The 14,866-nt window shown below is 43.2% G+C and overlaps 1 protein-coding gene across 1 annotated transcript; it reads left to right on the plus strand.

The window, feature by feature from the left end:
• The first annotated feature begins 1,146 nt into the window (after positions 1-1,146).
• On the plus strand, positions 1,147-12,855 carry PGGT1B (protein geranylgeranyltransferase type I subunit beta). Its single transcript, XM_078862422.1, has 9 exons — positions 1,147-1,486; positions 2,448-2,566; positions 2,994-3,058; positions 3,548-3,699; positions 5,363-5,495; positions 7,207-7,252; positions 9,595-9,779; positions 10,959-11,067; positions 12,075-12,855. Exons 1-9 carry the CDS (start codon positions 1,224-1,226, stop codon positions 12,218-12,220), a joined length of 1,218 nt encoding a protein of 405 aa, XP_078718548.1. The 5' UTR covers positions 1,147-1,223; the 3' UTR covers positions 12,221-12,855.
• The last annotated feature ends 2,011 nt before the right edge of the window (positions 12,856-14,866 follow it).

Consider the following 14,866-nt stretch of genomic DNA (forward strand, 5'->3'; position numbering starts at 1 on the left):
ACGACCTTATATACTGGTTAAGGGGAGGAGCCAGGATGGGCCGTGAGGGGGGAGGTGTAAGCTCGTGAGAAAACGCCTGGCGCTGCAGCTGCGGACACGCCTGGAGCTTTGTGATGTAGATGGCGGAAGTAGATAAGCAAGCGAGGATTAAGCCGCCTTTTGTTATGCTCGCCGGTGGGTTATATTCCAAAACAGGCGAGCAGTGTGTGAAAAGCTAAAAAATTAACCCGTAAAAACAAAGTTTTTCACTATAAATCCTTTATATGCGTGGCGGCTAGAGTCATCTCGTCCTCTGGCTTGAGATGGCTGCCACCTATGGGTCAGATGATTGCCTGCCACCATTAAGCAATTGGTAATTAAATATAAGTTTTTTTTTCCTAAAAAGTGTAAAAATTAATTGTCACGCACAACGAGTCTGTATGGAAAATGTCAGCTCGATTGCATCACGAGAAGTGGGTTAAAAAACGACCGAAAGATTTGCACGGTCGTAAGCGCGCAAGCAAGCAAGTGAACTTAATATACAGGATTTAAAAAGAAATGACTACGGCTGTTCAATTATAAGGCAGCTAGAGTTTGGTTTGGTTGATGACATCTTTCCAATGATTGCTTAATTTAAAACCATCCTCTCGGTTGAAGTTGTGAACGCGGGTTCTCATGATATTGTTTTCTCCAATACCAAAGTACTCTGCAAACCTCCCGGGTACTACCAAAGATTTGTCCATGAAGCCATCCAGATATACAAACATAGACACAACTGTAAGATTGCAAGTTTCATTGTTAAACTGCGCAGTACGGGCTGGGGGCGCGAGGGGAGGGGCGCGAGGGGAGGGGCGCGAGGGGAGGGGCGCGAGGGGAGGGGCGCGAGGGGAGGGGCGCGAGGGGAGGGGCGCGAGGGGAGGGGCGCGAGGGGAGGGGCGCGAGGGGAGGGGCGCGAGGGGAGGGGCGCGAGGGGAGGGGCGCGAGGGGAGGGGCGCGAGGGGAGGGGCGCGAGGGGAGGGGCGCGAGGGGAGGGGCGCGAGGGGAGGGGCGCGAGGGGAGGGGCGCGAGGGGAGGGGCGCGAGGGGAGGGGCGCGAGGGGAGGGGCGCGAGGGGAGGGGCTGTGTCCCGGAAGTTCTCACTGTGCCTGGCCGCAGAGTTCGCACGTGAACCGGAAGTATTCCCCTGCACAGGGGAAGTCCGCACGAAGCCGGAAGCGGCTGCTGTGGGCGAGAGCGCTGCCCGCGATGTCGCGTTGCGGGCAGCAGCAGCGATGCGAGGAGGAGGAGAGCGAGCGAGGGCAGCAGCAGCAGCGCGAGCAGGAGCAGCGGAGGGAGCGAGGGCAGCAGCCACAACAAAGGGAGCTGCGCGGGCGGCAGGAGGAGCAGCGGGAGGAGCAGCAGGAGGAGGAGGCCTCCTCGCCTCACTTCTCGCGGGAGCGACACGTGCGCTTCTTCTCGCGCTGCCTGCAGGTCCTGCCCGAGCGATACGCGGCCCTGGAGACGAGCAGGTGAAGGGCGAGCGGGGCTGGGGGACTTAAAATCGAGTTGATCCGCGCCCCTGCACTGCCCTCGACTCGCCACGCTGTGGCCCCCCGCGGTGGGTCGCTGGCGTCGGTAGGTAATGGACTGCCCGCCTGGCATGAAGAGTTTGTGTATTCGATCTAATTGGTCATGAGGCGGTCAGCATACGCGTGTGGAGTGGTGTGCGTACTGCACACTGATTGTGAGCCCGGTTTACCAGATTTCCGGCCATTGTACCAGTCCTGTACCTCCCCTATGTCGGCTCGGCTTGAACTGAGTGTCTTGTGCGGTGTGTGACAAGCGACCGTGCGTGATGATCGTCACACCAACAGGCGACCTTAATAGCACTGTTGACACCTCCAATTGGCACCTCCTATTAGCACTGTTGGCTACGGGCAGTGCAAAAGAAGTTCAGCGTGCATAATAGGTGTTCTCTTACAGCACTTGCCGCAAAAGTATATAATGATATACACGTGATCGTTATTGTTATGTGCGTCTGAATGTACTGTACGTGTATATGTGCTCCTGTGTGAAAGAATCAACGCCTTAAGCAGCAGTACGAGCCTCCTGCCGTATTTGTTCACATTCCATGTTGTGTCTCCATACTCGAAGGAGCAGGTATCGACACGTCCGCTGAGGAGATGGAGCGATGAAAACCGTTCGTGTGTAGATCCTAGATGGATTGTTGAATCGCAGTTTGGTTAGTTGTGGGAGCAGCTTGGGGGGAGGCCTTTATCTCGCCGTGGATTGACCGTGACGATGGCCCAAATTGAGCTGTGGGGATGCTCTCATTTCTGTGAGGCGGCAATCATCTCTGCAAAGCCCATGCAGTGCTGTCTGACCATCACGCCATACCATGGCTGAATGAGTGGCCCCCCGTACCTGACGAGCCTGCCAGTGAGTGGGTGCGCTTGGGCTGAGCTGTGAGCTGCTCTTGTTGCTTTGCAGGTTGACAGTCGCGTTTTTTGCTCTCTCTGGTTTGGACGTCCTCAATGCCTTGGGCCAAGTTGATAAAGAGAGAATAATTGAGTGGATTTATTCTCTGCAAGTTCTTCCAAATGAAAACAGTACGTATACATGTAAAACATGCACTTAGTTTTGATGTTTTTTCCGTTATTGAGCTGTCAGCCAAATACTGCCTATACCAGGGCATTCTAATGGAACATTCTCATGTTCTAGAAAGCTTGCGCAGACATGAGGCTTCGTTCACATCCCAGCTGTTGGTAAATAAATACAATTCAAGTGCCTCCATTAAAGCCGGTGGAACACCGATTATGGAACTGTTGAGGGAGAATTGTGTGTTCTGCGTGATGTGTCCAATACCTGTGTGGAAAAGAAACAAATTTATACCAAGACCAAAGACGGCCAATACAGATCTTTTACAGGGTTTTTAAAAGAGATAACAAATAACGATTCTCATAGCATTTTCATGATAATTCCGTTATGAAAAAATAAATACGGAAGTACTGTTTTAACCGCTTCTCACCTCCACAGATTCCAACCTCCACTGCTGTGGCTTTAGAGGGTCCTCTCAACTCGGCACAACACGCTTGTCACAGGTACCTTTCGTCATCCACCAGTGAAACAAGCACATGTGTCAAGGGTGTATTAAGTAGCACACACATTAATCATTCTGTATCCAGAATGCAGAGAATTGGAAATGTATTCTCCAACTCCAGAACTGGGGTGCTTTTGGTGTTCATTGCCTTCTCCCACAGGTTAATCTTAGTTGGATACAACTTCATGCTGGCCAAATGTATACTATGAAGCCATGTCTTCTCATCCGACACAAAACAACAGAGGAAAGGCTCATCGTTCTCAAACGTGCCGTACCCTACACGACAGCTCTTAAAGCAGCCTGACAACCATAAATATTGCCAACGTGGGGAACTGTTGCAATTTACAAGCTGCATAGCGCAGCGTGTAAAATCAGTCAAATTGTACACAATGCAGATCTGTGTCTTTCACCTTTGTTTTATTTATGGAGACATGAGTGTCCACCTGGTGTCTGAGCCTCCTTCTGCAATGCCTCTCTGCTCTGCGGCCAGGTCACGGGCGAGATACATCCATACGACTCGGCGCACATCGCCATGACCTACACAGGCTTGGCATGCCTCGTCATTCTGGGCGACGACCTGAGTCGTGTCGACAAGAGAGCCTGCCTCGCGGGGCTCAGGGCTCTGCAGCTGCTGGACGGCAGGTGATGGTGCCTCCCACACCTGATCAACCGGTGTGCGTTAACTTAACCCATCATCCCTCTGGGGTTAGTAAAAAAAAAGCACCACTTTGTGAGAAGCTGAAAGTCATTTCTATATGGATTTACTTGTCCGGAGATAAGACCATGTAATTATTACCTCTGGTTCAAGGTTAACCATTCATTTGAATGGGAACCCTTGACCCCTTTTTAGTTTAATATTACGATACACTCTGGGATAGGTTGCCATAAGTCCAATCTTTAATACACAGTGGTCAATGGTGGCATAGTGGTTAGTGAACTGCACTATGAACCCTACCACCCAAGGTCAAATGATACTTGACCTGGTTCTGGCTCCCCTTCACCATCCCACTTTAACCAGCTTGGTGTAGTATGGTCAAATAACTACCTTGTATAATACAGTGGGGGGGCTTTCATCCAGTAGTGGATTGACAAGGGCCTATAAATAATTTGTATTGTTAAGGTCACACAAGTCATTTAATATTAGCCTGATGGACACAAGGAAAGTAAATCTTTTAATTATAAATGACAGGGTACATAATTTATCTGTATTTTTATAACAATGGTGAAGAACATTAAAGCACAATAAGGTATTAAAGTCGTGCAGGTATATTAACCATATAATTCACGCTGTCTGCTTCACAGTAGAAGTCCAAGATTCTGTGGTGTCATTTGGAGTAAGCCATTGTGTGCCAGCATCGTCAACAAATTTTCGAATTTTAAGATTTGCAAATTAGTAAATTTGGAAGCACATAGCATTCATCACCAAATGTTCAAAATCTAGCAGCACCTTCCTGAAAATAAGTGTTGAAACTAAGTGAGGCTTTTATGGATTAACAGGTATAATAATACAGGTAGACCTCGCTTCGTGCTCAAGATGTGTTCATGGAGAAGTGAGCTCAAATCAAATCGGCACTAAAATGGATCATTATACCATTGTATATATGGAGATGCGTTCTCGACAGCGTTATTTCTTTCGCCTCGGCAAAATATACCGGGGCTTCATTGGGGTATCCGGAGTAGCTCTAACAATAATACAGATGCTAAACATTTTATATTTGTATTATTATTAAAATAACATCAATAAGTATTGGGAACTATACTCACTAGTAAATTCTACTCTACTCCTACAAGGCAGCGGTGGGAGATGAGGTTGGAGCTCCTGCGGCCCCTATCTGGGTCTTAGTGATGCTCCCAATACAAATTTCCGTTGTGAGGTTTATTTTAAGTGGAGCCTGAGACTGTCCTGGTCTTGTGAGTACTCATCTAGCTAAATGTACTGTAATGACATTGAACATTTTATTGTAAATCGTTTTTTTTATTCAAGCGTGACCACGAAATCGTGAAAATCGAATCGTGGGGGGGGGTGTGGTCTGGTTGGCTCAGCATACCTCGCTCTCATTGGCTGAGCAAATTATGGAAGCGGGAACATTTTCTTTGCAGACGCTGCTGCGTGTTCTCACTCTTTAAGGGATTTGTAGACGTTTTGAATTGTTTTCATAAAATGTTTATCCAGGAGAAAAAGAACACTGACGAATCGCCGTTCTACGGGGTCCCACTCAGCGAGATTTGTCTGTATATTTACAGTGATAACACACTGCCATGAGTTTACTGACAATATTGTTTTCATGGTAATCTTTCCCTTCAGTTTTTCTGCAGTGCCAGAGGGCAGTGAGAATGACATGCGGTTTGTATACTGTGCATCCTGCATCTGCTACATGCTGGATGACTGGTCTGGTATGGATTTACAAAAAACCATCGACTACATACAAAACAGCCTGGTGAGTGAACAAGTACATCAAACTAGTACATCAAACGCACCCCACGTGACGTGCGTAACACAAAACCTGCATCTCGGTTTATGTCTTCTGACATCACACCGCACGACAGGACTAATGATCTTGTGTTAATTTAGAAACAAGTTATAGCACTGTTGACTTGTTATTTTCACGTCTAAGCTGAAGACTTTATTTTGAGGAAGCGTTAAAAAAAACATTTCACCAGCTGACAACTCTGGTAGTCTAATTTGCAAGAGTGTTTTGGGGTACCAAAATGGCAAACCAAGTAAAATAAACTACAGCAATGCAGCAAATAGAAATCATGGCAAAAACGACTGCTTAACATGAGAAATAAAAAATATGCACAAACATAAATTAATATTAAATAAATTCCCTGTAGTGCAAGCTGGCTCAGGCAGATTATTTTTAGGCTGATCACAGTACAGTTAAGTTACATAAACATTAAACAAATTAACCTTATGGCGGGACCCTGGGGTCCCGAATAAACGGAAGTCAAAATCGTAATTTATTTATTTTTGGCGACTCTGTCCCACCGTGCACATAAACGCCGCGACCCACCTGGCGTGGATCATTCTGTTATCATGTCGTCCAAGCGCAGCGAGATCGAATGCGCAGAAGAAACAAAACGTTGAAACTTTGATTAGCGCATCGTGTAGAGTTCGTCGAGAGGAATAGATTGCTGTATCGGTCGCCTTCAACAGACATAAAATGACGTCACAACGCAGTTTATGGGACCCCGTGGTCCCGCCATAAGGTTCAAATACATGGTGACTTTTGTGCAAACGGACAAGGATTTTTGTCAAATGCAATTGCAAGTGAAGTTATGATGAAGCAACAGCTTGGCATCAAATTGTGATTTAGATAGGAGAGCAACCAATGACTTAGGTATTTTTTGAAGAAACACAATTATGATATGCAGAAGTGGATGGATGAGAGCAGATTGGAGTGCTTTTGGAAATCTTAATAGTGAAAATAAATATACCAATGTGCCAATTTTTTTTTAAATCAGCGTGTATTACCTGCTGTGACATGGATCAGAAACTTGGACATTGGCAAAGAAAACTGAGCAAAATTTGAAAAATACACACGTAGAGGTTCACTCCTGGAATAACACTGACAAATAGGAAGAGGAACACATTGATTAGAGAACTCGCACATGTGCGACACGGATTGACGTTCAAGAAAAGTAAGTAGGCTTAGGCAGGACACATTACGAGAAGGTATAATTGATAGCTGATCAGAATAACTACTGAGTTGCAGCCAGAGATGGAAATATGTCCAGGAGGAGGCACCCTCTGCTACAATGGAGCGATGAAATCTGCAGCTGCTGTGCATTGCGTGAGCGTAAATGATGATGGTCACTTGGGTAGGTCTTCATCCAATAATGGATTGAGTATGGCTGCTAATGACATTAAGGACTGATTCATGGACAGATATTTTAATGTATATTTTTTTTTTTCACCAGAGATTGTTCCTTGAGATGGAACGCCTTGTTTGAAAGGGGGTCCAGTTTGTCAACGGACACGTAGTAAAGATGTAATGACATGTATACAAACATTTCAATACAATTACAGTTGAGTTACAGAAACATTAAACATATGTAGGTTCATGAGGAAGAATTAAACTCGAGATATTGTAGTGCCTTGTGATTGTAAAATGTACTAAATGGTCTCTGTTTTTGTGTTTTACTCAGAGCTATGATAGTGGATTGGCCCAGGGTCCTGGACTGGAGTCTCATGGTAAGCCTCTAGCTGCACAGATCAATCGGTCATTGTTTTTCTTAATTTAACATTATTTGGTGTACCCAGCATGAAAGCCGGACAAACGGGGTTGGGGGGGGGACTTCAGATGCAACCACATTCCCGCAAATAGGGAAAACAAGTTGGTCGACCAGGGCAACACGTTTAAGTACATTTTTTTTTATTTCGTTGGATTACATTTCACCTTCTTGGGACCTCCTTTGCCAGTACCAAAATATGAGAATAGGTTTTCCCCTTTTTTCTGGCAACGAAACAGGTGTTAAGATGTTAAAACACCAAACTAAAACCTTTTACAAGGAATCACGTCTGCATTAACCACAATACTTGTGGTCAGATTGCAAACAAAAAAACGTACTCTGATAATATATACATTGTCCTTGAAACTGGACTGATTAGTTTCACACCTGCTTTGTTGCCAGAAAAAAGAGGAAACCCTATTCTCATACATTATACCTTTCTTCCCTCTTCTTCCCCGTCCTTATAAATATGCTAAAGTCGTAACTTGCTGTGGTGCTTCCATCCTTCCTGCCGTTTGGCTGTTATCTCCAACTCTCTGAGTTGCATTGCCCTGTTGGGTGCCTCTGCATTAACGTGCTGGATATTTTTTTCCACCTGAGGACGACCGCTTGTGTTGCGATCGAAACGTCGTGATAGATATATTTTTTTACCTACGTGACTTAACCGAAAGAACCAAAGAGTATGCTAAACATGATTGCTGCCCCCACGGTGGCAGATCCAACCTTCTCTTGTAGGTCTCATACTCAAAAATGTGATACTATGGTTCGCTGCACATTTGGTTTTCATGTATACATCACAAAGGACTGTATGGTTGGGTTCTTATAAAATAAAAATTGTAGAAAAGACTCCTTTTGTGATACTTCGTTGGCAGTGCTGCAAGAGCACAAGTAGGAAAATAGTGTTAACACATGTCAGTTAATATTGTCACCTGTAACATGTTTCCCAACACCATTTTAAGCAGTGTTATTGATAAATGTGTTAAGTGTTCTTCTTAGCTCAGTTTAGCAAGGCACTGTGCTTTGCACATTGTCAGTGGTGTGTGAGTGGTGTGTACATCATATACATCTATTTTACCAATAAACTGCTGGATGATAGCCTTACCACAACGTAGGTCGTGGGGGTTAACCATATTTCGCTACGAGGGTTAGTGCGGGTTGGTAAAGGCGGGGGAAACAGTTGGAACATTGAAATGCAGTATAACAATGGATTTTGCTGCACTGCTGCTTACTAAAAACTTTGCGCTACAAATGTGTAAAAGTGTACTTCAAAGCATGTAGCAGCACCATGCCCTGTCGAGAAGACTGCACTACTTACACGCACACCACTCATAACATACACACCATTTGCATACACCACTCACACACACATCACTTACATGTATGTGTTCTGTAATCCATGGTTCTCTTCTGATCGAACATGCTTCACTCGCCTTACTTGTGCATGTTTCAACTTATTCGATTTGATTTGTCAATGCCATTTTTCATCTGTATGTCAAGACAGGTGTTATATATATTGACTTAAAGCTTTCGTGACTGCAGGAATTGATATTCTTTGGGTCTTTCAGTAAAGCCACGTAGATAGAAACATATTCATGTACGTATTTATATGAATATATTTTAAAATATTATCTTTCTATCTTCGTAGCTTTACTACAGTAATTTTGCTGTGGCGGTTCCACCTGAAGACGGAGGCTTGTGTTGCTTCCGAAACGTCGTGATTTAATTTAGTTGTTTTCATTTTTTTTTGTGATTTAATTTAGTTTTCATTTTTATTATTTTTTACCTACATGACTTTACCGAAAAAACAAAAGAGTATGGATCCTTACAGTCACGAAAACTTCAAATCTAGAATTTACTGAAAGACCCAAAGAATAGGTGTTATATACCCTGATAAAAAATGTTTTTTTTTAGACATTGCTTGCTGCTTTTCATTTTCAAGTTAAATTTCCCAAAAACACATACACCTGTGTGCTTCTTTATATCACCGTTTTATCCTAGTCAGCTTTCAATAACTGCCATTTACCTTGGTGTGCATTGTCTTGCACTCCATTTTTGTTCCTGTGGCAGATATCTTCAATTGTTTATCAAACTTATGCAACGGTAAAACATATCTGAAGTGCTGCTGTATATACTTAAAATGTGTGATTTCAATTCTTTACACTACACCTTAATGTATAAGAAATAAAACTAGCGGATCAGCTATAGTTAGAGTTTAAGCTAAGATAACCATAAAGGCAGTGTGGTCTTTAATTAATCTCTGGGCCCCAGAAGCCCGAGTAATTGATGTTGACATTGTATTTCCAGGTGGGTCCACGTTCTGTGCGATTGCCTCATTGTGCCTCATGGAGAAGCTTCACTCCGTATTGTCTGATCGACAGCTGCGGAGAATACAGCGCTGGAGTATATTACGCCAGCAAAGTGGCTTCAACGGTCGGCCTAACAAACCTGTGGATACGTGTTACTCCTTTTGGGTTGGAGCCACACTGCAGGTAGGCGGGCCTCGTGCTGTTGAGCGTCTGTTCAATCTATTAGTTTGTGCTGCGCTCTGAGTGCGTACCCACTTGCTAACTTCTGAGTGTTTCCTGATGCACCTACCGACGAATCTGTTGGCTTGGTCACCTGGAGCCTAAGTGCAGAACGACCGATGCAATTCTAGATATGGTTTAAGTTACATTTTTTGTCTAAAATTATCACTACCGTTATTTACTATATATTTTTTAAGAGCTATATAACGTTTTTCAGAAGCGACATGGTCACAAATTACATCTCAGTGAAGTGGCTTATCACGTGGAAATATATAGCAGCCAAATTCTCAACTCTAAAGGTGTAACAAAAGAGGGAGTTTTTGAGAATAAAGCATCGTAAAGTTAGTCGTGGTGAATGTGTTCTATTGTCTGCACTTACAACTACACTACTACTCGCATTTCGCCATTATATTGACTTCACAAGAGTGTTGAATACACAGTTATGAATGCTGTTACAGAAGGAATGAGGTTGTTCATGTACGACACTGGCGACCAGAAATCTCAAGGATCCCTCAAGTGACAAGTTAATGATTGGCAGATTAGGGCAGAGCAAAACCAAAATCAGACCATGCTGACACCTACACTATTACCGAGACCATAGGAAGCCACTGCTTGCTCCTCGTGAGTCAATATTGGATGACTTGTGGTGCTAATCAAACATGACCCATCACTGCTTGAGTTACATATATATCCCAACAGAAGCCTCCTATGCCTGGACTGGTGCACAGACACCAGAAGACCCTTTGCCTCATCTCGCTCTTTTATTTTTGAGATGACTTTTATACATTTTCCATACTAGTTGTAGGTTTTGACATGCGGGCATGATTCTGGTGACATGAGAATTAAGAGGACTGCAGGTATAAATATGTCACAGTCTACAAGGGACTGTGGTGTCTCACTTCTTTGCTGGTGAAAGATTAGATCGGTGATATTAATACTTTCAACACTGTATTTTTGGGTTGTGTCACCTAGTAAAACACTTGGTGTGGTATTGGTTGACCCAGGGACAACCAGGCATGAGGTAACATAACCAATGACTTTGTTTTTATCTCTGTTTAAACCTTTTTTTAATTTACATCAACACCAACTGTCTCATTTCAAACAATGTATTTAAAATATTAACCAAATGTTTTTGTTTTTTAGCTTCTCGACATATTCCAGTTCACGGATTTTGAGAAGAACAGACGATACATTTTATCAACTCAGGACAACCTCGTGGGTGGATTTGCAAAGTGGCCAGACAGTCATCCAGGTGTGTTAATTTACAATTCTTTATATACATATACTAGCTTTACTACCCGGCTTCGCCCGGTACTTGAATTCACCACGCTCGGCCGCCTTTATCTCCCCAGTGGCAATGTTCACACACCACACCAGTTACTGGTTTGAGGCTGAGTCGACCTAGGGGAGGCCCAGGACCGGTTCAAATAATCGTCACCGGTGGTGGCCGTGAGCGGGAATCGAACTCTGGTCGCCGGGTTCATAGCGCAGCGCGCGAATCGCTACGCAGTCGCTGCCCCCCACCCCCTCCCCCACACGCGTGCGCGTCCATAGGTACACATACACAAGCTTGCAGCAGACACACACAACTTTGAGGGTGCGTACGGCAGTAAACGACTGAAATAATAGAACAATGCTGCGCGAAGAACTCCTTAGACCTGCAACACATTTGTATTTCACTTTACCCGCGATCAGCAGGCACACACCGTTACGCTTCCGCACATGGGTCACATGACAGATGTGACGTCACAGCTCACTTGCCATGAAAAATATATGCATTATTGCGCCCCCCCCCCCCCCCCCAAAAAAAATACAAAAATCAATTTTCATCATTTTTGCAATGTGTACAGTCTGGAAAGTACCCACATGGTAAATTTCAAGTTTGTTGCATGTTGGGAAGTATGCTAAACATTTTGAACAGACACACATAATCACAAATTTCCCTTTTTTATATATATATAGTTTCCTTGACAGCTTGCATGTGGTTACTGCTTATTTACTGTCATATAGAAATACCATTTATTAAAAGGGACACTAGTTTTTCCTCTGTTTTTAAAGCAAGTGTAAAACTCATATTTAAAATGTTCTTAGAATAACAAAGGAATGGATAAGAAATATTTAGTAACTTGTATACAGTTCCCATATAACTTGAGCACTTCTGAATTTTAACACAGCTTTTCAGGAGGGAGTTGTACTTTTTTAATTTGAATTCCTTTTGCTCTGTCGTTTACCAATGTCGTGTGTGATGCACATGTACAGATGCCCTCCATTCATATTTTGGTGTGTGCGGCCTGTCCCTGCTGGGGGAGGCGGGCCTCGAAGAGCTCCACCCTGCACTCAACATGACCACAAGGGCCTTTGGGCACATTGTGATGCTGCACCGGCGCTGGCGTCGGACCAGCTGAGCTGGCGTGGCTCAGGGCGGTTGCGCTTCTCGCGGTTTCCCTTTTGTGCGGATGTGAGGTAGCCAGCACAGCCCTGACCAGCTGTGGAGTGATGGACCAGCAAGGGTTAAGGGTATATTTATTTTGGTTGGCCAGGTGAGAGTTCAAGAGACCAGAATAGTCTCACTTTTGCAGGGTGGCCCTGGTCACCAAAATTACAAGCAAAACAATACAATTACAGCAATTTAGCACCTAAAAATTTGAGTAAAAACGAATTTTCACATGAGAAATCAAAGATATTGTTAAAACATACATCAATGTTTAATATTAAATTCCCTGTAGTGAAAGTTGGTTTGGAAAATATTGTTTAGTCTGGTCAATACAATTACATTTAAGTTATAGAAACATTAACAGCGATGGGGTGACTTTTATTTTAATATGTAAGCAGATGTATGTCAAATTGATATATCAATTGCAGTAGTGGCACGGATGGAACAGTGACCCCATGCAGACTCGCAGTGATCAGCACTCGGCTGATTTAGATAGATTTTGTCTCCTTTTTTGGTTTTATCATCGTTTTTAAGTGCGGGATCAAATTATGATATGCTGTAACCAATTTTATCAACTGACAGTATCAACAACTAAATAAAATGCTTCCAGGTGTTTTAATGTTGTGGGATTGTTATTTATTTATTGCCATGCTCAGTCGGTATTATGTAAGCATTTTTGTAAAGGTCACCTACATGTTAGTTTCTACATCACTGCAGCAGCAAGGATTATGCAAATGAATACGCCATAAGACTGCTCCTAAATTGTTAATAGTATCTGGATCGGGGTGAGGGTCAATGGTTAGGGGTTAAGGGTTGGGGGTTAGCGATTTTGTGTTTAGCGGTTAGGGGTTTACGGTTTGGCTCTGAGTTAGGCTTTGGGTTTGAGATTAGGTTAGGTGTTTGAAGGGTTAGGGTGGGGTTTTGGTTTTGGGGTTATCGGGTTTTAGGTTGTAGGTTAGGGGGTTTAGGGTGTAGGTTAAGGGTTAAGGGGTTAGCGTTAGGGGAATTCAGAGCCCTTTTTGGGAAATTGGGAGTCCAAGGGGTGGGAATTAGGCTTCGCTTACAGGAATGAAGGTCCTTTACGCTTTTCCGGGTTGTTAGATCATTTGTAACTACATTTATTGATACTTCCCAGAAGGTTAAATCTTGACTTAAAGCTTTCATTACTGCAGGAATTAATATTCCTGTGTTGCGATCAAAACGTCGTATTTGGTTTATTTTATTTGTATTATTTTGAACCTATCTACGTGACTTTACCAAAAGGCCCAAAGAATATGAATTTTTAGAAGGTTTTTTTGAAATCTCGGAAAAATGGTGTGAATTGCAGCATTTTCTTTCGTATATGTATATAATTCACATTCAACCTTAAAACACATTGCAAAAGGCTTGTGAAGTGAACCGTGTTATTCAATGGGAAAGCTTTGAAAGCACAGGATGGAATTTCGCATGGAAATGATGATTATTATGTTTATCTTTTACTGCTTTTTATTCTCTAAATCGCAGTATGCAAAGCACAATTTACGAGATTTTTTTCTGTTTTACAGGCTATTTGGCTTTAGGCTCAACATTTTTTAGTTGTAACATCACAACTCCCTTGCCGTGCAAAAATATGCATTATTGCGCCCCCCCCCCCCCTCCAAAAAAATACAAAAGTCTTTTTATAATTTTTGCATGGTGTACAATCTGGAAAGTACCCACATGGCAAAGTTCAAGTTTGTTGCATGTCGGGAAGTACGCTAAACATTTTGAATAGACACACAATCACAACTTTGCCTTTTATATATATGGAGATAAACTCCTTAAAACATTTTTTTTTAATAACGGTTTTATTAACAACTTCGTTTAACTCATGGTCATAAAGTACGTCAATGGCGCCTGAGACATGTGGCGCCTGCTTTTTGTGAGAGCTGATTCCACATTTACACTAACATCTGCTGCAACTTCTTCTAATGCTAAACGAATTCTGTCTAGAACTAGCTTAGCTCTTATTTCAGAGAAAATCAGACTTACACGCACCGATCTAGATCAGTTAGACAAGACACTCTACAAATCACACTTATCTTTGAGTGCAACAATGTCCACATCGGATTGGGAACATGTAGACAAAATGACTGCCTCTTCAGCTGCCGCTATGTCGACCAAATGTAAGGACAACTTGATTTCCAAATTCAACTGCCTCTCAAACAAGAGACCGGACCCACACATTGAAAAGCTAGACGTTAACAAAGTCGTAATTAATCGCAGTAACAGTTCTATTTCTGAAGGTCTGAAATCCGTTTTAGCTAAAGGACTAAACTTTGCAGTCACACCTAGACACATACCAGTTAATGATATAATTGCTAGAGTAGATGTAGCTCTCAAGGGCCTGAGTCACATCGCTGCAGACGTAGCAAGATCTGAAATCTCTGCAACCCTCAAAAACGCTAAGATGCCAGCTAGCAACATCAGCAAAGATGAGCGTTTTGAATTAGCTCTATTAAAAAAGAGGGATGACATTGTCATCCTCTCAGCCGACAAAGGCAATGCCACTGTCATCATGGACAAAATAGAATACAATTACAAAATTCAAGAACTACTCAACGATGGCAGCTATACAAAAATAAAAATTAACCCGTAA

This window comes from Lampetra fluviatilis, chromosome 13 (genome assembly GCF_964198595.1).
Source record: "Lampetra fluviatilis chromosome 13, kcLamFluv1.1, whole genome shotgun sequence".
Taxonomy (NCBI): domain Eukaryota; kingdom Metazoa; phylum Chordata; class Hyperoartia; order Petromyzontiformes; family Petromyzontidae; genus Lampetra; species Lampetra fluviatilis.